The sequence below is a fragment of the Caretta caretta genome, chromosome 10 (assembly GCF_965140235.1).
Source record: "Caretta caretta isolate rCarCar2 chromosome 10, rCarCar1.hap1, whole genome shotgun sequence".
Classification (NCBI taxonomy): Eukaryota; Metazoa; Chordata; order Testudines; family Cheloniidae; genus Caretta; species Caretta caretta.
The window spans coordinates 81,154,993-81,179,701 of record NC_134215.1 but is presented as its reverse complement, the minus strand read 5'-3'; the positions used below and the strand labels follow the sequence as shown (position 1 = coordinate 81,179,701).

The following is a 24,709-nucleotide window of genomic DNA, read 5'->3' as shown; positions in this document are numbered from 1 at the left end:
CCAAAAGGGAATCAGTTAAACGCTGGTGGATAGGGAAAAGGCCCACGGATGGAGGGACACTGAGGCCCAAGTAATGCTGGTGTGCCCAAGGTAAGTGGACTCCTTGAGGATCATCCCTGACAGATTGACCCATTCAGAGAATAATGGGACCCCCTTTCTAAGTCCCGCTGGCTCAAGTCCATCTGAAATGGGATGACCATCAGGGGTCTGTGGGTTTTGGGAGTGGACCCCAATGACGTCCCACTGTCTTGCTGTGACATGACCTAGCGTCCTGCACACAGGACACTTTCTCGAAATCAAAAAAACAAACAGCTTCTGCCCTTGGCTGTGACCCTAAACTGCAAGCAGCCAGGCTGCAAAGCAGCTGGGAGTGGCTGCCTGACAGCGAGTGCACAGCTGGGGGCCATGCGGAGCCCAGACACATCTGGACAGCCCACAGGCAGCCTGGAGCTTGCAGAACTCACACGGGCATGCAATAAAGAGCTCGTTTGCCATTTGTAAAAACAAAACATGGTGATTTTCTTCATTCCAAGTTTCCTTTAACTGTATTTTAAAAATATAAATGTTTTTAAATGGACTAATCAAAACAAAAATGTTTCTATTTTATCAAATAGAAAAATGTTCCATTTATCTCCTTTTTTAAGCCTTTAGTTCTCCAAAGGAATTCCAAAAAGTTTTGGTTTGACCTGAAATGGATTCTCCTCCCACCCCCATTTTTCAAACTAACCAGTGAACCAAAATAATAATAATCCATTAATCACACATCTCTAGTTCTAGGGATGGTGTCTGAGCACCAGCAGCTGAGGACATGGCTCATGTGATCACAAATTAGCAGCAAGGTGAAGTCTTGAGACATTTGCTATTAAATGTGAAAGAGTTTGGGAACTCCTGACCTCCAGGCATTAAACTGATACATAAGTTCCCAAGTCAAAAGCTCCTCCAAAACAAACACACCATAGAAAGTTGAAAAGCAATCTAGGAGCCCTCCAAAAAGGAGTGTCCAGGAGGGGTATTGGTGATGCTTCTCTGGCTACTCAGGACTGTGAGTGATCTTGTTCCCCCCTTCCTCCAGTGGGAGGGAGTTTTGCTCATGATAACTGGTGGTAGGTCCCCAACACCAGCAGCCTTTCAGGCACTCAAGCAGTCTCCTCCAGGTTATGCCAGCCTTGTCTTTGCCTTGCTGATTCAGAAGCAGTGCACTCCAGTCCCCTTGAAACAGTCCCCTATGATAACCTGCCCCTGACACTGGCTACTCACAGAAATCCCAGATCCCCTGCCCCAGAGGAGCAGTGTACCCCAGATTCACCTTAAATCACCACCCCTGTGTAACATACAGAACTTGTAATAAAACAAGAGAAGGGTTATTTAAAACAGAGCAGAAATTCACCTAAAAATAAGAGTGGTGGAAACAAATAGTTTCCCAACAAAATAAAATGTCAACTAGGGCCTACACTTTCCTAACTGATCAAGTAAGTTTCCCCCCCAAAATTCAGTCCGTTGCAAAGTTGGCTGGATTCACAGGAAACAGAATCTAAACTTCTATGAAGCCACCACAAGACGTTTCCTCAGCAAATGGATCCAGAGTGCATCGCATCGCTCTGTGTTATACTGAAATGGTCTTTTTGCCTTATTCATAGGCAAGGTGACTCCCTGTCTACTGTAATGTTTCAAGGGGTTTGATTGTTGCAGTTTTCTCTGGTGATTTTCCATGGCTAGTCTTGGGATCTAGCAAAGCTGGACAATTGAGCCCTGCATTACAACAGCAGCTAACTAGGGATGAGTGACAACTCCCTCCTCCTGGAATGGGCCATCACAGACATCATCCCCCGGTTACTAACTTTTACTCCAAGACCATAAAACATACTTTCAGTAGAATTTCATTATTCCTTAAATATCACTCGTATACACACCTTGCAATGATTGAGTCTCGATAAGCCATGAGCTTTCTGTAGATATCTATAATGGGTAACATGAGGTAAGTACCCTGCAAGGCACATTTGGTGTAGCGAGTTTCTCAGGCCTGAGACCAGAGTGGCTTGAAAAGAACTAAGGACCCCTTGCCAAGGGGTCTCTGTCACAGTGTTGTAAATCATTCTACTCACTGCCATAGTATTCACTGGCATCAGGACATCTCTAGTGCCCCAGGTAGCTCACTCCTTTGGCCCTCTAATCAGTGTTTAATTTGTGCCAGGGCTTGCCAGGGCTGAGCCCTGGCTTCTCTAGGTTTGGCAGTTCATAGCCCTGACACCTCTAGGCTTGGCGCATCAGTTATGAAAGTAAAAAATTTGCTTAAGCACCAGCCCCTCTGCCATTACAAATTAAGTACTGCCTGGTCACAATCTAAAGTCAATCCTTTTCCAGGGTGACCAGAGTCCAACTGAATCCAAACATCTAAACCAATTGGTCTTCTGCCCCTCTTCAGCTACACCAACGTTCCTTCTTCCCAGCAGGACCACAACTGCCTCCCCATCCCAAGAGCCCCAACAGCTTCTCCCAGGGGGTCTCCCTGCTTCTTACAGGCCCTATCTCAGCACCTACTCCCTGAAGGTCCTCTTCAGCCTACCTTCACCAGGCTCCTCCCAGACAGAGAGAACTCCCTGTCCCCTCCCTGAGGGCATTCTCTTCTCTCCCTGTGTAGGCCTCTCTGAGCCTCCCACAGCTGAGGTCACTAATAGTAATTGAGCCACCAGATCAGGATCAGCTGGGCATAGCTGCTGCTCACCTTAGAGGGCTAGCCAACCTGTGATGTGTTCTGGGGAAGGCAGGCCTTAGGACTAGTGAGACTGTGGTAAGAGAAGAGAACACAGCCTTAGCACAAGGACACCCAAGTTACCCAGCAATTTGCCAGGAACCTGACGGTTACATCTAATGGAGTAGATCGCCACTGGTCTTTATCCTTAATCTGGAGCTGCTGCCCACAAACCCCTCCAGCATGCAAAGTTAAGTCTTGATCTGAGCAGAGAGAGATCGGTCCAGCTCTGCAAAGGAATTTAGGTCCCTAACTTCCATTGAGAGCACTGGAAGTCTGGAGCCTTAATAGTTTTGTGGGTCCGGGCCCTAGTCCCATCTCGTCTCTTCATTTCATTCATTCCAGGTAGAAAACACTGGGTGAAGCGCTGTGCGCTGCCCCCTCCATGAGCCACCTGCACCCCCATGTGAAACACAAGCAGGCCCACTGGGTGCCCCCACATTCAGCCCAGATTAGGCCACCCCGACTCTAACCAAACTATTTCCTCCCTTTCACCAGCTGCTGAAGTGTTGTGGTTGAGCCCCCTGAGTTAAACTCCCAAAAATTTCTCACCAAAGGTCCTAGGGTGTGGAACTCCCTGTCACTGGAAATCAGGACAGGGCCCAGCTGTGCAGATACACAATGGCCTGAAATCACCAGAGTGATCTGAGGGTGCAGAAGGAGCCACAAAAATGATTCAAGGACTGGAGGAAATGCCTTATAGTGAGACTTAAGTGAGCTCAATCCATTTAGCACATCCAAAAGCAAACAGAGAGGACTTTATTTCAGTGTGTGTCCACTGACCTTCATGGGGAGACATGGTACTAAAGGGCTCTCCAGTCTAGCAGAGAAAGGCATAACCACCACCTACTCAAAGCTGAAGCCAGACCAATTCAAATGAGAAATTAGGGCAGAAATTGTTCACAGCCAGGGTGATTAGTTCTTGGAACCAGGTACCAGCAGTGCAAGTAAGTTGGTACAGTCAGGTACGCCATACCATTACGACATTTATTGACGGTACGCCGTACCTGAAAGGCACATTTTCAAGAATGAATTGTAGAGCCCTGCGCGGATACAATTTTATACCCATGGATGGGGACAGCCACAAATAGAAATCTGTATCCACTGAACCCCAGGGCTCTCCCAGGAACTGCAGCGGTGTAAAGAGCAGAACATGGGGCTGCCGCCCCCAGCCCTGTCCCCCCGGGGGGCTGTTCAGACTGCAGCCAGGAGATGCAGATGCGTGGAAGGGCGAGGGGTGGCCGGTACAGCTGTGGGGGAGGAGCTGCTGATGCTGGCTCCTGGGAGTGGTGGCTCCATATTCTGCTCCTTTCACTGCTGTGGTTCCTGGGAGAGCCCTCAGCTCAGCAGATCATTTTTATCTGCTGATATCCTCATCCTCAGGTATACGGTTGTATCCATGCAGGGCTCTAGTCAGAGAACTTTTTTGAGGTGGGGGTGGGGAGGGTTGGTACCATACTGGTAAGAGTTAAAATCCACTTGCTCCACTGCCAGCTACCCGGGGGGGGGGGGGGTGGATTCTCCAGCTCTTGTATTTGGCTAAAGCATCTCTTCTATGAAGGCATCCAAGTTTCAGGAATTTAGACTAGATGATCTAATAGTCCCTTCTGGCATTAAGACTATGCATCCACTCAGCCCACCTGGCACAGAAACCAGAACAAGAGAAGGGGAGGTGTTTAAGTCCTAATCTTGTCAAAGCTCAGTGTGATCTTCACATGTATTAGTGCTGAATTGCTGTGGGGACAGGCACCTTAGAAAGAGGGGTGGGTCCTGGTATTTAAAGGGCATATGCCTGGCCTCTGATCTTGCCACTACCTTGGTGTCTGTGAATAATTGCAGGCATAATTCAAAGCATTTAAATATCCATCGACCTGACTGCACCCACAACAAGCAGTTCAGAGGAGGGTGTCTATTTGATGTTGTCAGCAGTAAGAAGTAAGCTAAAAAGTTGTTTTACAGTTAAAGTCCAAAACAGTATCAGCCCTGTCGCTGGGAACAATCACATATACTTCCCACAAACCAACAGCCATGCATGCTATAGAGAAATGGCACTTAAGAAGTCTGGGCAAGACCGGAGGTGCAGTGTTCAGCTCATTGAAACGGTCCACCATTGGCTTAAAAGAACAACTCCATCGCTAAAGCTAACAGGCCTTCTGCTTTCCATAATCTAGACTTCGCCACAGAGTCCAATACAGACACTCCAGGCTGTTTCTGTTTTAATTATTTCAAAACCCTAACTGGCTGTTTATTTTCAGGGACTATTTTCTGCATTCAACTATTTTAAGAGTCAAAAAAAATTGAAGCCTTTCCTTCATTCTGCTGCTAAAGTTTAATTCACTCTAATTATTTCGTATTACATAGACTAGAATAGTTTCATAATTTCTAGTATATTAAGCACTTAATATGTTGTGTCATTTGAAGTCGCATATTAAATTCAGCAAAGTACATTTTAATGAGAGTTAAGTGGTGTGAAAGTATTAATACCACATAATAGTTCATTTTTGAGCTCATATATTTGTTAAGTCTTACCACTATATACAACTACAGTTTAAACAGGTGACTATGTTTATTCTCCAGTCATATCACTTTCAAGAGGGCCTGTTGTGGTGAATGTAGAACGCAGTCCTGTGGAAGAGGTTTGTGAAGGATTCATTGCTGACGGCTGGAAGGTAGAGTTGCTTGAGAAAGCTTAGTTCCAGCCAAGACAATCATGGTGTTTCCGCCTTTTCATTTCTTTCACTCGTGGCCTACTTAGACCAAAAAACCTTCAGGCATCGAGATACATCTGATGAAGTGAGCTGTAGCTCACGAAAGCTCATGCTCAAATAAATTGGTTAGTCTCTAAGGTGCCACAAGTACTCCTTTTCTTTTTGCGAATACAGACTAACACGGCTGTTCCTCTGAAACCTAATAAAACGTTAGTATTTAGAACTCTCCATCCACTGATCTCACACTGTGCAAAGGTGGTGAAGGATTCTCATCCACCTTTGATTTTGCAGAGGAGATAAGGGAGGCTCAGAGAGATCTGCTGACTTGCCTTAGGCCAGTGGTAGGAACAGACCCAGTTTCTCCCAGCTCCAGACTCAAATCAGTTAGGCCTCAGCTCATGTCTAAGCTGCCTCTCTATAGCGTTAGAGCTCACCTCTCCCCAGGATCAGGGCAGGCTGGTATCCGGGTGGAAGACCGCATCCAAGGACACCTCAGTGCTACAGGAAGTGGTGCTGGTGACTCAGTGGCAGATTTTCCCAGCACAGTGCTGCTGAGCCAAAGCCCCGGCATGGTGCGAGGGGGCAGTGTGCTGATGCAGGTGCTCTCTGCTGCCAGACACATCAAAAGCCAAGGCTTTCAGCATTCAACATCCCAAAGCACTTTTCATGCCCGAGTACGGGTGTCAGCCCCAGCCTTCTGGCCCAGCTCCAATTCCGTTAATTACATTCTGCCTAGTGGAGGGCCAGTCCGAAGGACAATAGCCAATGGCTTCCAGGCAAAGCAAGCCCCAGGAGGTCTGAGATGCTCGCTGCCCAGCAAGCTGATCTATCCAGATGCTACAAGGCGGGGGAGGGAGAGAAGAAGGAGGAGATGAAACTCCAGTTGCTCCATCTCTCCCCTCAGGATGAGAGTTCACCTGACTGAGCTCCCTGTCCCCATGCCCGGCCTTTCCCAGTACCAGACTCAGCCCAATTGCTCACCACTTCACTGGAGAGGCAAAGCCCACAGGAATTTCTACAGGCCCAAGGTTGGAGTGACGACCCTGGGTAACCCACACACCTCCTGGGTGTGGTGTTCTGTCCCATCTAGTGGCACCAAGACCGCTTAGAGAGAGATAAGTGAGTCTGCTCTAAAGCTTAGCTAAGAGCCAGTTGGCTTTTAGCTCATGCAGTAGAGGCTCATGCACTAAGCTCCAGGGGTTCCAGGTTCGATCCCACCCACTGATGACAGGGTCTGTCAGCGTCACACCTGCACAGCCCCCAGTGCAAAGTGCCCCAGTGCATAGGGCCACACCTTGAAGGTATGATGCTCCTGCCCCCTCCCCACACCATTCCTGCTCACAGGAAGAGAAATGCTGGCGGCAAAGTGAGGGAGGGAGTCCCTGAGAATCACATGCTGCAACTTCTCCCTTCAGCACTTAGGCCCTAGAGGGAGGCTCCTTCCAGCATGTGGGGGTCAGAGAAACTTCACACAGGCCCACCCACTGCTTCTAGAAGGCAGGGGAATTGGGGAGGGCCACTGTCACAGGGGCATGAGGGGGCTGCATGTCAAGTGGGCCACCTTCACTGGCCCAGTGCGGCATTGGTACACCCCATCAGACAATCAGCAGGACTCCCTTTTGGATCAAGCAATTACAGTTAGGGGAACAGGGCTCCTGGCAGGGCCCAATAAACACTCTGTCTAGGCTGGAGCCTCCTGGCTGGGGCAAACAATTGCAGCTGGACTTTGAGCCTCTGGGCAGGGTAAAGCCAACAAGTAGTCTGCAATCCCTGGGCAGGGCAAAGCAGACAAACAGACATGGCCCCTGAGCCTCCTGGCTAGGACAGACAATAGCAGTTGGGGATTCAGACGCTCTAGGTAGGGCAGGGCAAATAATCAGTCTATGGCTGTAGCCCCCCCCAATAGCCACATCTAGTGGCAAGTTCCATGGGGGGGTGTTAAGGGAAACCCTGGCCCACCCTACTCCACCAGGTTCTAACCCAGGACCCTATGAAGCCAGGAAATTCTCAGTTAAGCGTTCAAGAATCAGCTTCTGATACATTTCCTGGATCACTTCCTACCACACAGCTCATCTCGGGCATCTCCTCGGCTGGTAGCAGCTCAGCATCCCACTCAGTGTCTCCGGGATCACCTGGTCATCCGCAGCATGGTCTATCTCTGCCGGTGCCTTTGCAACACATCCTTCCTCCTCCTCAGCCAGCCCAGACTGGCCTGGGCTGCCTCCTTTTACCTGTCCCTTCCACCTGGAGCATGAGCAGTGGGGCTGAGGGGGCGTGGTCTCCTGGGCCCACAGGGATTGGTCAGGCCCCATTGGCCGAGTGTGGGGTTAGCACACCCTGTAAGAGGCACCAACAACTACCTGCAGTTTCATCTCACGCTCACTGCAGCGTTCACGGGGCCACTGCCCAAAGTGCCTGGACTACGGGCCAGAGCAGGGCTACCACCACAGCGTGCCAGCCAGGAATGAGCCAGCCTCATTGCATTTCACACAGACATGGTGGCTTCATGGACGCAAGGTACCTGACCATCAATGCCTGCTGCTGCCCTGCCCCCCAAAAACGCAGCTGTTCACACTGCTGGGTTCTCCACACCCACCCCCCAAGCCATGGAAGCAGAAAAGGCCTCCTTGGTGGGGAAGGGTGGGTTCACCAACAGCTTCTGAGCAAATGGCTTAGATAATGGTATTGTCCGAATGCCGAACAAAACTATCCGTAGTACACCAGCAGCATCGGGGCTGGTGAGTACTTGGATGGGAAACCCACTCAGAGAGGAGCTGGTGATGGAGTCGTTAGCTGGAAGTTGTGGCGTTTCCCTGCAGGTCACTAAAGCACAATATTGCCAGGCCCAGCATTCAGAAATCATGACTCAGCCCCCGCCACCCCCCCCCCCCACCCCCCAGAACCTCAGAACTTTAAAAAAATAATAAGTTTGGGGTTCTTTTTCTTTCCCTTCTGGTTTTTGCGCTTTTCAGCCCCACTCCGGTTACATTTGCAAGTTTCCCTCCACAACCACAAGGGCGAGAAACTTTTTTTTTTTTTTTCATGAAAGCTGAGATTCTTATCCAGTCACTGGACTCCTAGAACTGGAGCTTGAAGTAAAACATCACTATTTTGCATTTTTATTTAAATTATATTTTGCCAGCTATTACAACACCTTACAAATGCGAAACCCATTTTGAAGGCTTCCAAAGTGCTTCGCAAATCAGGAGGTTCCTTAAAAGCCACTGAAATGTTGCCACCTCTCAGGTGGAGTGCAATAGCTTGTTCAGAGCAAGCACATGGTAACATTGCAAACCATTAAACCAGGGAGATGAAGCATGCATGCCAGATGGTATTAAGCTAAAATTTCAGGGGCAATCTAGGTAGGCAGGACATAATTTCCAAGCTGAACTTGCATGAGGAGTCTTGAGCTAACACCTCTACTCCTGTGAAAACCGTCATGGGCTCTTTGACCATCAGAAGTGATCAAGGTCTCTGGTTTACAGCACATCTGAAAGCTGGTACCTGTAACAGCGCATTGTTCCCAATACCAGGCTGAGGCAATGGTTCAACGCTAAGAAGAAAGAGTGCCACCTTTCTGTGTATTACTTACACACACATATCTACATTATGGGGCTGATTCTCCGGTGTCTTTTACCCTGTGTGCTCATCTCCACCTGTGCGCAGTGTATATAAACTACTACCTAGTCACCCTTTCAAGCTCCTCAGAGGAGCCGTGATATGAAAGCTTTGGTGCATTTTATTCCCAGAGCAATGTCTACCTGTCCCCCTTCTTACAAGGGCAAAGAATCCCTTCAAATACTTCAGGCCTGATTCTCTATTGCCCTTACCTTGAGCCTGGCGTCACCTACCCCTGTGACAAATGAGTGTAAAAGGCGACCAGGTAAGATCAAGTGTTTGCACAGAGGTAAATGAATACACACGGTACAAGGCAATGGAGAGTCTGGTCCTGACACTGCAGTTTACCTGGACAAAGCAGTTCCCTTTGATATACTGCTCCTTCTTTTGCTGACCCAAGAAATTTTGAAACAGCAACTGCGTCTCCTTCAACCTTCATAATCTCCCATATATAATGGAGACTCTGGATTTTACCTGGCTATTCGGGAGCCAATGAGAAAGCACAGCCTAGAGGTCACAACCGTGTATTTCCATAGATGGGCACTTAATTTGGGATTGCATCCCTGCAGCATTATTGTGGTGCTTCCAGTTAATTTGTACCTCTACTTGAAGGTGAAGTAAAGGGAAATAGGCTTACGGAGGCTGGAATAGAAGTCCATTTGGCCATCTGCTGCTCAACCTCATGGCAATTCAGCAGCAACTCCAAAGTTGCCAAACGTTAACTGCCAGGTGTGTCTGCCAAGGAGCAAGGTGCCACGATGGGGGGGCACGGTGATCACCTGGGGCCTATGAAAAGAGAGACAATGAGCTGGAGGAGTATAGGTTGGCAGAAATGAAGCCTATGAGCCACACAATTGCTTTTAAAACTGTCATTTAATTGTAGGGCTATGGAGATATTGATGGCCCCAAAAGACAAAATGAAGACATGTTTATCACATAACACATCACTCTTTAGCATATAAAATAACACATTTAATATAACGAAGAGAATGTTTAGTATATAAAAATGCAGTATGATTTTAAATGGATGGTATCACATGTCATTTGGGTTGAAATGTGCCTCTGTTATGTGCACTGATGTCATCACACCAGTAGTGGGACAAACCTGAAAACTCTGGGGTTGGAATTAAAGTGTTTTTGGCTTACAGTGAAATTTAATTTGAAATGCAAATAGTCACTGGCGGCAAATTTGGCACTTTTTTGCCTTCAACCAAAACTGTGCTCTTTCGAAACGTTGTAGGGCTGGTAACAGCTCATTCAAACCCCTGCCTAGTCTCCCCTTCTCCAGAAGAAATATTCTGGCACCTGCATTTTGACATGCCAACGTTGTTTTCTTCCACAATACTAAGACGACTGCAATAGTTGTAAGGTGCAGCCTTGAAATGAGTCTGAGCTTCTTTTGCAGTCAAGCCTTTCTCCCAAAGAAGAGGTAAGGCTAATTGCTCTTGTGTATAATAAAAATGGACTAAAGAAGTCGTGTGCAACTGGTTTTCCCAGCAACTTTGAATGCCTTGAAATTTGTAGTCTCGGGGTGACAGGACTAGAATTACCTGCCGTTCCTATTTAGCGTCGCACGGTGGCAGCCTTAGGATAAGAAATATATTTATGAACTCCAGTAGGCTCGGGTGGTGGGCGGGGGCGTTGTTAATAACACCATATTTCCCCTATTAATGTTTCATTTAATTTAATTAGCATCTGAGAAACTAATTAAAATAGATACCAGCTCCCCACAATCAGCAATAAATTGTATCATTATCAATAATTGTGCGCAGAGCAATCATTCAGCTATTCACGCTGGTTTTTAACACGCATGTCACTGCGCCAAGCCGGGCGAGCTCCAGAAGGCGTGAGGCCGCCGGTTCGCGGCCAGGCCTCGCCGACGGTTCCGCTCACACGCCTCGCGTCGCCGTCAGGTGCGCGGCTCTTGCTTCAAGTAACTGGGCCCGGGCAAGAAATCCCAAAGCTGGGGCCAGGGGCTTTCCACCGCTCGGCTCTTTGGCTGAATCAATGAACCGTCAGTCGCGCCCCGATGAAGCAGCGACTCTGGGGGGCAGCGGCCCAGGTCAGCTCCTGCCCCCCCCCCCCCCCGCCGGGCAGGGCCACTTTAAAGCGATCTGAGCCAGGCAGACCTGGGAGCGGGGGTTTCAGAAGATAAACTGGGGGCGGGGGGGGGGGAGACAGAGAGATCTTATTTGGAACAAGAAACTGACCAAACAAATGCTGCGTATGGCTCCCAGGGTAACAGCCTGGACCTTTTCATAGAGCAATTTCAGGGCGAATTCGGCATCTATTTACCGATGGATACACCATATATACAAACCCAGTTAGTAAGTAACCTACAGCCCTGTTGTTCAGGGACGGGGAGGCGCAACTGTAGCCCCCAAGATCTGAGCAGCTGATGAAAGGATGCTGGGGTGTCCCACTGAACAAATCCCGCTCCCTCCCTGGGAGCCCGGCCACGTGCAGGGGTGTCCGGGGCCTCGCCAAAAGATTGGCAGCTTGGCCTGGAGATCAGCTGACCAGAGGACCCCCTGCCTGTCATGTTACCCCCCCCCCCCCCCCGGCTAGGCCAGGAGAGCCTCCCGCATCCTGCCTGAGGCAGGCCAGGGGGCGCCCCCCCCCCCCACGTGGAGTCCGCCGTCCCTCCTTCATCTGCAGCTGTTTCTGGCTCGGTGCATCCCGGGCTGAACGCAGGTATTCAGGGCGAAGGGGTGCGCCAGCCACTCAGCACCGGAGTCCCCTGGGTGACACCAGCCTAGAAATGCGCCTTAGTGAGTTCCCGGGCGGCTCCACAGAGGAGGAAACTTTGCAAAGAAACGCTTCACCCCCGCCCCCATTTACCTCTCCCACCCCCCATGCCCCTTGCAGCGGAACGCTCAGGCCAGGTGAGGCCCGCGACACCCCCAGCTGGCCCATGCGGAGAGAAAGAGGCTCAGGGCCGCTCTGTCTGTCCTCCGGGTCTCACTCCGATTCGGGGAGGGGGGCTGGGAAGGTGCGAGCAGGTGGCAAACGCTGGGCGTTGTTTGGGCCTTTGCACCAAGGGCGGGAGATGCCCCAGCTCCGGGCTGAGAGCGGGCCAAGGAGCCAGCAACTCCCAGGCAGTCTCGGGCTAGGGTCGGGGGGCTCTAGGAAGCCCGCAAGAGGGCCGGCTCCTGGCCCCCTGGCAGCAGCAGCGGGTCCCGGCCAGAGGAAATGGGGCCTGAACAGCTGATCTCGCCTCCAGCCTCTGCTTTGCGCGGCTGGCTCTGGGGATGGGGGAGCGGCGGCGGTAATGAACCAAAACCGGGGCGCGCCAGAGGCTGCCCGGCTGACTGCCGGGGAGATGGCCCCGGGCTCCTAAGCTGCTGCCGGGACTCCTGCATGTCCCTTCGCCGTCCCCAGCCGGCTGGGGCCGATACCGCGCCTCGGCTCCTCCGGCTGCAGCTGGGGCGGTCAGGCCCTGGGGGCTAATTGAATAAGAGCCTCCTGGTCCCATGGGGGAAGAGCCTTTGCCCCCTGCCCAGGCGGGGGGAGAGAACCAGAGATGGGGGAGGCGGCAGAGGGAGGGGCTGGGTATTTCCCTGGTGCTCTCTCGCTGGGAAGCAGGACGGCCCCCCTCCCAGCCCTGGCTAGCCCGGCAGAGGGGGAGGCAGGGCCGGGTCTCTAGGATTCTGCTCGGAACTGGATTGTGGACACCCTGCTCCGGGCATTGCCCTGGGCCTCCCCCGGTCATCTCTGTTTGGCCCTTTCCCCCGTTTTCGCCAGTAAGGGCCGCTACCCGTGCTTGGACGCCGGCCTGAGCTCATTCGGAGTCAGCTCGAGCCAGTCCCTTTCACACTTCGATTGAGCCGAATCGCTTCGAACACAGTTCGGTACCCGACTTCCTCGTCTCCAGGCTGGCCAATAACTCAGCCGCCACCCCGCTGTGCTTAAAGGGTGCTTTTATTAAAGAACAAAAATCGCGTACAGAGGTTTCTCCCCCCACAACAGGGGGGAGGGGTTTTTATTTATTATTATTATTATTTCTCCTTTCCTTGTGTGTACCGTGAGTCGCAAACCGCCCGATAAAGTGCTGTGACATCCATCATTTACAAGGGATCGTCGAGGGGAAATAAATATACATCATAAATCAATAAAAATTCAACAAATACTGGACCAAGAGAAATCACAGTACATTTATATCCATTGCACATAGCCACTGTTCCCAGTCTAGACGAGGGTTTCAAGAAGTGGACAGACAGGTAGGCATGGAGCGGGGCAGACAGTGAGCAAGGAGAAAGTCTCTGGCAGAATTCCTGGGATCGATTCGATTCACAGCGGACCTCGTCTGTGGGCGTTTTGTTTTGCTAATTCGCTTTTGGTCCGTTTACACCTTGGCGGTCAGCTGCCCGGATTCCCAGACTTTATGAGCTGCATTTACACTCCTAGAAACCCTGAGCCCGAGAGCTCCACACAGTCCTTTATTTACACGTGTCTCCTTAGAAATGGCTTGTGGCTGCGTTTTCCCTTTCGCGGCGCAAGGGGCTGCCGGCTATTTACACTCCGAAATCGCATGGCTTTGGCGGGGAGGGCGGGGGGGCTCATTGGGGCAGCAGGGGCGGCTTGAAGGAGCAGTTCCCCGTGCAGTGGCGAGGCGTGAGCATTTTGCAGGAGAAGTGGTGGAGCGCGTCGTGGGCCTCTGCAAAGGGACAGACACAAAGCAAACTCGTTACTCCTGGTCCCCCGCACGCGTTCACACCGGGTTCGGATCCCCATCGCCCGGGGGGAAGCAGCTAGGCTTCCCCTGACAGCCGTACACTCTAATGTGCATCCTTCTTCAAGGACAATGGTTTGAGGCGATTTCCAGATCTGCCGCCCCCCTGCACACCTGGTTCAACATTTCCCCCTTTTATCGACACGCGTTGGTTTCCCCGTTTGGTTTCAACCCCAAGTGGCCTGCGTTTTATTTCGCATTCGTGTACCCCTTCCCCGCCCCCCCCCCGCGGAAAATGATTTTCCAGGTGGGCATTTCCCCATCTCCTCCCCTGCTTTGGGGAGATACCTTTTAACTTCTGCTGGATGGCGTAGCGAGCTTTCCTCTCCTGGTCCAGTTCGTTACACAAGGTATCTGGGAAGAGGGAGGAAACGGATCAGAGATGTGATGCCTTCAGAGTGAAGGGCATAAATCATCACACAACACAGCCACTTCGAGGTTGAATGAAGCCAGGCTCTGGAGTTCGGGGTTTAAAACCAAACCAACCAAAGAGCGCGCTGGCTTAGGATCGCAGTCTGGCATTGGAAAGCAACGGCTGAGAATTGCGCTTTAAGGCAGATGGATACAGTCAAAATTCAAGCAAACTTAGGCATTACTTCCCAGGTAATTTTACGCCTCGGTTTTTAATTTAGAAGCCCTGGAAATTGCTGCGATAAGAAGTTCAATCACTCCTGTGTAATGATGCCTCCGAGCCGTGTGCTGGGCTGGCTGGCAATTCGGGGGCTAATCAGAGTATACAGAAGGATATTCAATAAAAAAAATAATTGTTAAATTACCTCCCATTTACATGTAAATGACTGAGCTCACACGGCAAGCGCCCTACCAGGGCGTCTACGCGCAGGCTCTCACCGGAGTCGGGCCTTACCTCTGACAATTTGTAGCTGCTGAACCATTTCTTCCCTGTACGCCAGCTCCCTCTTCATCTGATCCTGAAAATTATCTGTGCGGATGGCAGGCAGCCGTCAGTGAGAACGGTAACGCAGCTCTCCCCCCTCGGCCCGAGCATGCATCTAGTGGGGAGGTGTAAAGCAGGCCTGCGGGTGGGAGACAGGTCCTACCTTTTCGGATGGGGCTTGCTCAAAATAGTGCGAAGCTACAAGGCCCCAGTGGGACAGGTTAAAGTGGATTTTAAGTCATTTTAAAAACTGGAGTCGTTGATGCATGAAACGTCGGGGGGGGGGGGGACGCGGGTACCTTTTAGACTTTGGAATTCCCGTTCTAATTTCTTCCTGAGCTCCACTTGTTCCAGGAGCAGTTTCTGCAACTCGTCTGTGGAAAGAGAAAGAGAACGCCCACTTTCCATATGGAGAAACGTCGGCGTCTGCTTTAATCGCATTACATTAATCACAGGAGTTAATCACTCCCGGGGAAAAAAATACCTACAGCCAACAGAAAATTATAAACGGGGCGCTCTGCCTGGGAACGAAAGGCACCTGAAATCGGTGGGGTCCATCCTAAGGGACGGGGCTGGGAGCTGCGTCCGTTTTAAGGAGCCCACAAGCACCCTCGAAGACCTGTGACGCTTTCTGTGGTAGGAGAGAGGTTGCAAGAACGGCGGGTCGGTGGTTTTAAGGCCAATCTGAATTCATCATCGAGTCATGAATCATTCCTCGGGATTCCCGATCGCCCGCGTTTGGAACATTTCAGCTCTTCGCGCTGAATCAAGGGGACGCGCCAAACCCCTGCCCGTTAAGGACAATGCAAATCACCCCCCTTCCTTCAGCTTCCTCACTGATTTATGGAAAGTGACAACGGAAGGTGGAGGTGAAGTAACTCTCTCAGGCAGCAGCCTGGCCCCCTTTCACGGTTTCTCTAAACGCTGACGGGGTTAGTTACAGTTTGGGACCCCTGGCCAGGCCTCGACAGCTCTCCAGCCAGCCAAAAGAGAAACGAGCCCTTCTCGGAGAGTTTATGCCCCTTTATTGGCAGACAGGCCACCATCGCTGCGCGCTTGTCTCTACCCGGCCTGTTTCAACGCGCCCCGCATCTCTGCTAGGTGCGCGATTCGATCCGCTTCCACTCCGTTCCAGATTAGGATTCGGTCCTTTGGACAGGACGGAGGAGTAGATCCCATTTACCCAAATCTCTCTAGCTCACTATCCATCTCTCTCACTTGTTCAAAACCCAACAGGGAGAGGACATGGCGTACAAAGCCCACTGTGCACTTGGGTTGATCTGGTAGCATTTCCCCGCCTCAGGAGTTTCACACACACTTCTTGGGGCCGCGCCACTCTGCGGCAGAGATGGCATCGTTTCTCCTGGCGAGAAGGCAAGAGCCTGCGCTTTCCAAACCCTTCTGGGTGGATCCCGCCTTCCAAGGTCTTTGTGTAAGAACTTAAAATCGGCTACTTGTCCCAATCCAGTTCATTGGATTGCAGGGCCCATTACATACCAAGAACTGAAACTCCAAGTAAAGCCCCAGAGATTCCTCCCCCACCACACACGCACCCGGTCGGGACCTGAGGTTACTGAGCTGACAAAACAGATTGTGGGAGGACGCAGCTGAGAAGCTAATGGAAAAATCCCCCTGCCCCAGGGTCACCAGAGCCCCGGAACCTCACCTCTTGCCAGATTTTCAATGTCTTTTTCAACTAGTTGGGTCCCCATAAAGTCAATGCTGAGACCTTCCTCACCTGCAGTGCAGAACATGCATAGCGTTAGATTGCGTCTAGAGGAGACCTGAGGGGCAGAGAGACAGTGAGAAGCAAGCACTGGTTTGCCTTCATCTCTGGTACTGGCGCGAGGGACTGTGTCGCTCGTGCAAGAGCCAGACTGTCCATAAACAGTGCCCCGGCCCGGGCCAGGAAGTTTACTAACAAGCTGTGAAAGACACAACCGCTAAGTCTTCTAATCGTTGGGCTGGAGATCAGCGAGTCCTGTCCGCATTAAACACAGTTTGACTGTAAGCTCCTTGGAGCAGCGACCTTATCTTGCTAACTGCGGCACCCCTCAAACCAGTGGAGTATTAAACAATGAAAGTGGGGTGGGGGTTAAAGCTAAAACCGGATCCTACTTCTCATGTGTGTAAGTGACAAAACCCTGAAAGGGAAAAAATCAAGGCCATAGCAACCCAGGAAAAGTGACTTGTAATTCACTGAGTTATTTAAATATTTATTTGCCTAAAGCTGTAGGGGACAGCTTTTTACTGGTGATTTAAACGAGCTCCTTTCAGGGGAGAACAAGTCCTGTCAAAAATATCTATTATTTCGGCGGAAGATAAGGAGCGCAGGAGTTGTGATTTATTGGTCCTTTGCACGCACTCCGGTTTCCACCGCAGTTTTGCGTCTGAAAGGTCACAGACCGGGTTACAAAACAAAAGCCTCCTTTGGAGCAGAAGGGCAATCCTGTGCCTGCCGCTTACCTCTGTCGGTATTTACAGGACTTGGATGCGAGACATTCCTTTGGTCTTGATAGGATTTGCTGGTCTCTAAATCCTCTGCTGTCGAGTGATTGTCGTCTTTATCTTGCTCTTAAAGTTAATAAACCGATTTTCAACCATAAGCAAAGAAAGTATTATCCTAATATATCCTTAATTACATAATTAAGGACAAAGCCCCTATTAAAGCCTTCTAATCCTAATCGCTTTGCAAGTGGACAGGAGCTTGCTCTCCTGGAGGTTTACTGAAAGGTGCCTTCAAGCTCCCCTAGAGCGCACACGCGCTCCTAAACCGGAGGGACCAAGAGAGAGGCTGAACCGAGTTGAAAATAGAGTCAAAAATCACAGGCTTCTCCGTTACAAATTCAGCAGCTGCTTCGAAGTTTTCGCTACCAAACCTTTTGCAAGCGGTGACTCCACCAGATACAGAGAGAGGAAAATACTTGCCTTTGAAGGGCAGTTTACACCCAGCAAACACGTGCCCCTAAATAAATCCGACTTAAAAAAAAAAGCAGTCACCCGAAATGACACCCGAGGTTTGAATTATTTGCACGAAAGACCTTCCCTGAAAACAGCTAAATTTGTTTGAAGGTCCTGCCAAAAATGGAAATGACATGTAAAGATTCATATAGTCTATTAGCAGGCTTGGAATAAGAATTATTCCAAAGGAGGTGGTGATGGGGGGGGGTGAGTGTTGTCTCTCTTTTCTCTCCCCCTCCCCCGTTTAAAATTTCAAGCCACCGGAGACAATGGCTAGCAAAGAGGGCAATTTTACCATTTGCCTCGGGGTTGCAAAGGTAAGTGGCTGCGGGCCCCAGTGAAGCAGCGTTCTTCAGAGCCTGCAGATGGTCTTCTCTTTCCTGGGTGTAGACCTTCAAAATAAAGGGAAAAATTAAACGGAATTAGTTGGGCGGGGGGGGGGGGGTCACACCAGCGAGGATCCCCAGCCAGCCCCAGACGCCCCGGAGTTCGGGGCACTTACTGCTGCGGGGGGTTGCCAGAGAGTGACTTCCCCGCGGCAGAAGGCGACGATCGTTTTATTAAGCGTAATTATTAGCGCTCCGGAGAAAATTACCCCCATTAAAATCCAACCGCAGAGTACAAGAGCTTTTCAAAGCCTGCAGCCCCCACAGACCCAGCAGACACCTAATTTTAGGCAATTTCCCCCCCTAAGCATGAAAGCAATCCTTCTAATCAGGTTAATTAGCTGTGGTTTAATGCGGCTGCATGTAAATTTACAGGTGCGCCGAATAACCCCTTTTAAAATAATAACGGGGGGGGCTGAATCAACCCCCCCCCAGATGCACCCTGGCATTCATAGCGTGCGGGGTTGAATGTCCTGCCGGCTGCGGACAGTGCCCGTCCCCTGCCAGCTTCCCCCCAGAGTCAGGCAGGCTCCTGTGTCTCGGCTAAAGCCACGCAGGCCCCTGGCGATCGGAGCCGTGTCCGCTTCCTCCCACCTCTGCCCCCCTCCCCAGGGCCGGGTCTCCATCACCTGCCCCGACACGGCGTGCTCCCGCCTGCGGCGCGGCCAGGCCTGGCCTCTCCCGGGGGCTGGGCCTTGCACCCACGCCCGGGGCTCCAGGGGCCCGTGGGCCCAGCGCCCGAGCTCGGGAAGGGCCCGGCTTGGAGCTGGGTGCCCGGCGGAGCCTCCCACCTCGTAGCCGCCCCTGCTGCCGCTCCTCTGCGGGCTCCCCTCGGGCGGCGGCCGGTTCCCTTCCTCCGGCCCCTGCTCCCCGGCTTTCTCCTCGGCCAGAGGCGGCGGCGGCGGCTCCTCCGCCCTGGGCAGCAGCTGCGGCTCCTCCGCCGCCGCCGCCTCCTCCTCGTCCTCCTCGTCCTCGGGGAAGCGGTTGGACTCCACGTCCACCTCGGGCTCGTCGGCCGTGTCGGCGCCGGGCGAGAGGGAGCGGTAGCTGGAGCTGCCCTCGCTGAGGAAGTCCGGGGACAGGTAGCCGGCCGCGCCCCGGCCCGCCCCGCCGTAGGCCTCCCGGGTGCCGTACAGCTTGGCGATGCTCTCCGCGTCCTTCACCACGGGGCGGAAGGCGGAGAGGTAGCTGCCCTTGCGGGGCAGGGGCAGCGGGGGCAGCAGCGCCTCGTCCCCGGACCGCTCCTCCTCGGCGGCCGCCCTGGAGAGGGCGCTGGAGCAGCGCTCGCCGTCCGCCCCGGAGCCCTCCTGCGGGGTGGCGCTGCTGCGCCCGCTGCCCGACGGCTCCGAGCCCTCCAGCTCGCTGTGGCGGCCGCCCAGGCCCGGGGGGTCGGCGGCGGCCGCGGCGGCGGCGGCGGCGGCCGCCACCACCACCGCGGTGGCGGCCGCTTTGGCCTGGCTCTGGGCCGGGTAGGGCGGCACGGGCAGGCTGCCGGCGGCCGGCCAGAACATGGGGAAGGGCGGGTAGACGCCGCCGTCCTTGCCCGCCCCGGCCTGGTGCGGCGGCGGCGGCTGCTGCTGCTGGGGTTGGTGGGGGTGCGGGTGGCCCCAGAACATGCCCGGCGGCAGGGCGCCCCCCTTGCCGGGCTCGCCCCCGCCGGCTCCGCCGAGCGAGTCCTCCTGCTTCTTGGGGCAGAGCCCGAAGGCGGCGGCCGGGAAGCCGTAGGGGTGCGGGAAGAGCGGCGGCGGCAGCTTCTGCAGCATGCCGAAGCCTTTGCTGGGCACCGGGATGACCGGGTAGCTGCGCACCGCGCCGGCCCCGCCGTGCGCCCCGGCCAGGCTCAGCGCGCCGCGCTCCCCGGGCGCCTCCTCTCCGCTGCAGCGCAGGCTCTTGTGCGCCGGGGCCAGCTCGGCTCCGCCGGGCGGCGGCGGGTGCAGGGCGGCCTTGGCGGCCGGGGAGGCGCCGGCGGCGGCCGCCCCGTGCAGGGAGAAGGTCCGCTTGCGGGTGCCGCCGTTGAACATGGCCTTGACATCCTCCCAGGCGTGGCTCAGCTCGTCCGTGGCCGTCTTGTCGCCCAGCTTGAGGTGGCGGCGCCAGGAGTTGAAGTTGGCGGCGTCGGGCTGGGTGTACTTGGCGTCGGGCGTGCGGTGGGAGTGGAAGATGAACTTGTTGGGCGAGAAGTACATGCTGCAGTAGCCGCACTTGATGCACTTGGCCCGGGAGCTGTTGTAACGGGCCGGGATGAAGCTGCCCCGCGAGCCCCAGGCGCACTCGTGCACCACGTCGAAGGCGAAGTTCTCCGGCAGCTTGGGCGGCTTGTGCTCGCCCAGGAAGGACTTGCAGAGCCGCTCCGCCTCCCGCTTGGTGATCATGCCGCAGCGCCGGGACGAGATGGGCATGGCCCCGGCCCGCCGCAGGATCTCCAGCTGCACCGGGGTGCACTGCACGCAGGTGATGCCCAGCGCCACCCGCCGGTTGTGGATCTCATTGTAACTGTAGTTCTTCAGCAGGGTGTTGGAGATCTGCGCCAGGCACAGGCGCTCCTGCCCGTCGATGACCAGGGACACTATGGGCACGCCGTACAGGGAGGTCTCACCCACTTGGTTGGGCTTGAGGGGATTGGAGCCCGAGTAGGGCTGCAGCTCTTGCTTTGAATTCGGGGAGGAGCTTGCGTCTCTCCCCGTTCCCATCTGACTGGCAATCGCCTCCATCCCCCCCAGAACAATCCTGCAACACAAAAACACAACAAAAGGCAGAGATTAGCCACGCACCCCCGCGGCCCTGACTGCTGGGCTCTGGCGTGCGAACCGAACCCTTACTCCTGAGGGAAAGCAGCCAGCCAGCAAGCCAGGCAAACTCCAGCGGCCAACCCTGCCCGGGCACCGTGTGGCCTTTTGTGTCGCAGCCGATCTTCCCCTACCTGGTAAAATTGTCTTAGCAGCCGCACTGCATCCGTCTCTACACCGCGGCAGGGGCATTGCACAGGCAGAAAATCCCCTGGGCGCTGGATGGTACAAGGAGACGTTTGGAGAGGCTGCCGCTATTCTTTGTGGCTTGAAAGGTTTTGCTGTGTGTTAAGTAAGACCTGTTCTCCCTTATCCTCCCTCCCCCGGTCACCTATTATTCCAGGATCTGTCTGCGGTTCCAGACCCATGCAGACCTGAGAAGGAGGGCCAAAATGTCATTTTAAATCTACCACAATTACTGCATTCCGTGGGCACACGCAGAGGAAGAGAATCTCGAATATAAAATATTAACGATCGACACAATGCACCTCTGTGTGTCGCAAAGGAATCGCTCGGGGTATTTAGTTACAAATGAAAATAGCACAGCCAGAAATGAAAACACAAACCGACCCCGTTTGTTGTCAGATTTCGCCTTTGGATCGCAAGCCTGCCTGGTCACTTGGCCATTTCTGAGCAGAAGTGGGGGGCATTAAATGCAACAGCCCGACATCCCTTCGTGAAGCATTGGGGATTTTTTTTGGGAGGGGGGGGTTCCCCTCTTTCCCTCTATTTTTAATCTCCCACGTTTCAGACGCTCGGTTTCTCACTCTAACCTATTCCCTGTTTGTTTGTTTGTTTGTGTTAAATAGCACCTAGGCTAGGTAAGTGCTGGAGGAAAGGAAAACAGACTTTAATGAGCGCTGCGTGCAATTGTATTTACACATTAGAGAAGCTACTCAGTAAATAACTAGCTAACCTGACTGCTCCACTTTAGATAACCGTGAGGGGATTTACACAAACCGCGGTTTTAAATAAACTCACTGTCTTTCTTAGCCTCCCAGTAATCCTGCGGTGACACGGGGCCACATGCATTTAATCAAAACCACTGCGCTCATGCTTTAAAGGGTTCCCATTTGTCAGCCCGAAAGAGTACCCCAAAACGAGAGAAGATTCAGGAAATGCTCTGCGGCCGAAAGCTGTCGGGTTTCCTCAGCGACTTTGGGCCCCGTGTTATTTTTAAATGCGCTGGACCAACAATTCTACTTGAAACAAGTTGAGCATGCACGGAAATTCTCCCTTGTCGAATGCCATTGCAGGGGATTAGGAGCGAGGAAGATTACTGACCTGCCCCATAAGGCTCCCAACTCGCCCAGAGAGCAGAAGGAATCGTGAGCCAAGCAAATTAGCTTATCTAAAAGGGATCGCCGCATTAAGCAGCTTTCATTGTAATTACACAAAATAGCTGGAGTAGTGTCCTCCTCGAGATCAGACTAAAACTTCACCCCACCTCTGTCTAAACGCTGCCATGTTCCAGACAAAGGGGCTTCACTGTCTTGGCTGCAGCCAAAATATTCCTAGCTGGGATCCAATATTGGGAACACGTATTTATTTAGATTTAGGGGGTGGTGGTGATTTTTTGTTTATTTTTAAGTGACTAATTCAGGACAGCAAGTTATTCACCCCTCACACCAGCACTCACATCCCAACGCCTAATTGGACGTGAAACAGGCAGAATGTGGCCGAATGTCATGGAATTAAAAGGAATTACTTTGAGATCAACAGAAACGAAGGAGGCGCCAGCCAGGGAAGGAGCAGAGAGGCAGGCGGCAGACGGGAAAGCCCGAAATGTCGCTGAGCCACGTATTGTTTCAACGACTCCCAGGGTCTGCTTGGATTTTCGGGTGTCGGGTTCGAAGCAGGGTTGCAAAATAAATTCAAGGAAAGCCATGGAGTGCGGGCGCAGGTTTGCAGGGAGGGGAAGGGCTTACCTTGTGCGGAGCAATCCCTGGAGCGACGGGCAAGGTCGGAAGCAGTTGTCAAAATAGCCCAGCGCCCCAAAACCAATCCACCCGCAGCTCGCTAGGTTCCGTTCTTGCCGGGCTGCAGCGGCATCCACAGCCCAATGAAGCTGCGGAGTTTCATGGGAGCGCCCGGGCTCCTGCCCTCCGCCCGTGTCCTCCCGCGCGGAGATGCAACAAGAAAAGTGACCACATGGCAGGTCCAAGGGAGGATCCTGATCCTTAGCTGAAGACGCTGCACATTGATCCAGTGACAGCTAAAATAATAGGAAGGCACACCCACTTAGCACCCGCGTATTTACATTAACTGCCTTCGGGACCCGGGCGCGCGTCAATCACGGTTGCGCTCCAGTCAATCAAAACGCAGCCCGGGCTGCTTTAAGGGGGGGGGGGGACACAAAAATTGCTGGGGGGAGGAGAAAGGGGGGGGAGGAAAGGAAAGGAAAGGAAAAGCGCTTAGAAAAATCCACGCGATCTGGCAAAGGTAAGCGCTTGGATTTGTCCACCTTTCACCTGCCGCTGGGCCATCTCCCCGCGCTGCAAGTGGAGGGAAACTCGGGCTGGGGGAGGAAGGGGCTAAGAGAAAGGGGAGCCGCGGGGGAGGCCCGTCCTGACACACCTTTCTGTCTTTCTCTCTTTCTCCTGCCCGCCAGCCTTAGAGCGATGGAGGCTGGCCAACGGGCGAGGCGTCAGTCCCGGGGGGTCACCGAGCGGCTCCTCTCTGGGAGCCGCGTCCGCAGGGTGGGCGCCTGCCGTGTGGAGAAGGACAGGAACCAAACCGCTGTGGTTGGAGTTTTATTTTTTTAGCCAAGCTGGGTCCAAAGTTGGCGCGTTGGGAGAGCGGCTGGGGCTGCAAACCCTGAGCACAAAACCGGTTCAGGAAAGTTTGCAGCCCAGGGTGCATTCGGGGGCACACTGGGGCTTCCCCCGCCGCCCCACACGGGGTCCAGAGTTAGCCTTACCTCGATTAGCGAGCGCGAGAAGGGCAGGCCAATGTGGCACTCAGCTGCCCAGCAGAGGAACCGCTGGGAGAGGGAGAGAAGCGGCGAAAACCTGGAGGGGCCGGAGCCAGGTGTTTTCTCAGCCTCCCAAAACAGCCCCGAGAAGCCCTAGCCCGGGCTGGCTGGGGGGCCTGGCGGTGCCCAACGCGGTAACAAACGGGAGCAAAAGGGGAGGGGGGAATCGATGGCTGGAGAAATTGAGGAATTTATTATTTATCACGTTAAGGGGGCATCCAAAGAGGCCTCCGAGAGAGGCCAATCAATTCTTGTTTGAAAGTAAAGACGCCATGAAATGCGACAGAAAGTCATCCCGGCCTCTGGCTAACGATCTCTTCGGCGGGGTAATTAGAAGGCGCAGTAAAAAGGGAAGGCGCTGATTGTTTTTTAAACTTTGCATTCAGAGGTAGCCGCAGGCTGGGTCCCCTCCCCAGACCGCTGCCTGCGGGCCCCGAGGCGAGCCGCCTGCCTCGGCTCCAACCCCCCTCCCTGCGAGCCCGCTGATCTATTTGTGCAATACTCGCCGGTAACGAAATCCTGGTGAGATTAACTATTTATAAGCTGATCAATAACCATCCTTCAGCTCTCTGGGGACCCTGGCAGCTCCCTGGCCTCGCTCAGGAACCGCAGGGATGAGGAGCAGGGAATCTCTGTCTCTAAATCCACCCAGGAGCTCGTCTGTCTGAACCCGGAGAGCCACCGGGAACATCAGCCCCAAAGTCCCCGAAAGAACCATTATTGCTCGCCCAGGACTAACCCGGTCACTCGCCTGCGCGTGGGGGCTCCACGGGCCAGGCACGAAGTCGGGCTGGTGGCGTGATTTGAATGGGGAAAGCTGGACCGTGTTATTCGTTAGTTAAACTCCCCGCAACGGGGCTCCGGGGTACTGGGTCATTCGGGGATTGTGATGAATTAGGC

At 53.3% G+C, this 24,709-nt stretch overlaps 2 protein-coding genes across 3 annotated transcripts in view; one reads left to right on the top strand and one right to left on the bottom strand.

Annotated features, from left to right (window-relative positions):
- The window catches only part of LOC142073426 (uncharacterized), a 237,246-nt gene that overhangs the window by 39,434 nt on the left and 173,103 nt on the right, over positions 1-24,709 (top strand). The gene's annotated exons all lie outside the window — the stretch shown is intronic.
- Positions 12,981-23,042, bottom strand: SKOR1 (SKI family transcriptional corepressor 1). 2 transcript variants are annotated; one of them, XM_075133251.1, is made up of 9 exons: positions 22,764-23,042; positions 18,841-20,776; positions 17,959-18,055; positions 17,169-17,276; positions 16,369-16,440; positions 15,002-15,076; positions 14,673-14,747; positions 14,096-14,161; positions 12,981-13,732 (listed from the first exon to the last, which is right to left on the bottom strand). In XM_075133251.1, the coding sequence occupies exons 2-9, from the start codon at positions 20,758-20,760 to the stop codon at positions 13,635-13,637; spliced, it is 2,511 nt and encodes an 836-aa protein (XP_074989352.1). In that variant the 5' UTR covers positions 20,761-20,776; positions 22,764-23,042; the 3' UTR covers positions 12,981-13,634. The 2 variants fall into 2 exon arrangements, with proteins under 2 accessions (XP_074989352.1, XP_074989351.1); XM_075133250.1 differs by lacking the exon at positions 16,369-16,440 and having other exon boundaries at positions 22,764-22,895.

Bases quoted from the DNA above. Each gene is read 5' to 3' on its own strand.
- SKOR1 (XM_075133251.1), bottom strand. From the start codon at position 20,760: ATGGAGGCGATTGCCAGTCAGATGGGAACGGGGAGAGACGCAAGCTCC. The intron at 18,056-18,840 runs GTGGGAGGCTCC...TTTATTTTGAAG, and splicing joins GCAGCAGGGGCGGCTACGAG to GTCTACACCCAGGAAAGAGA. The intron at 14,162-14,672 runs GTAAGGCCCGAC...CCCTCTTCCCAG, and splicing joins GCAGCTACAAATTGTCAGAG to ATACCTTGTGTAACGAACTG.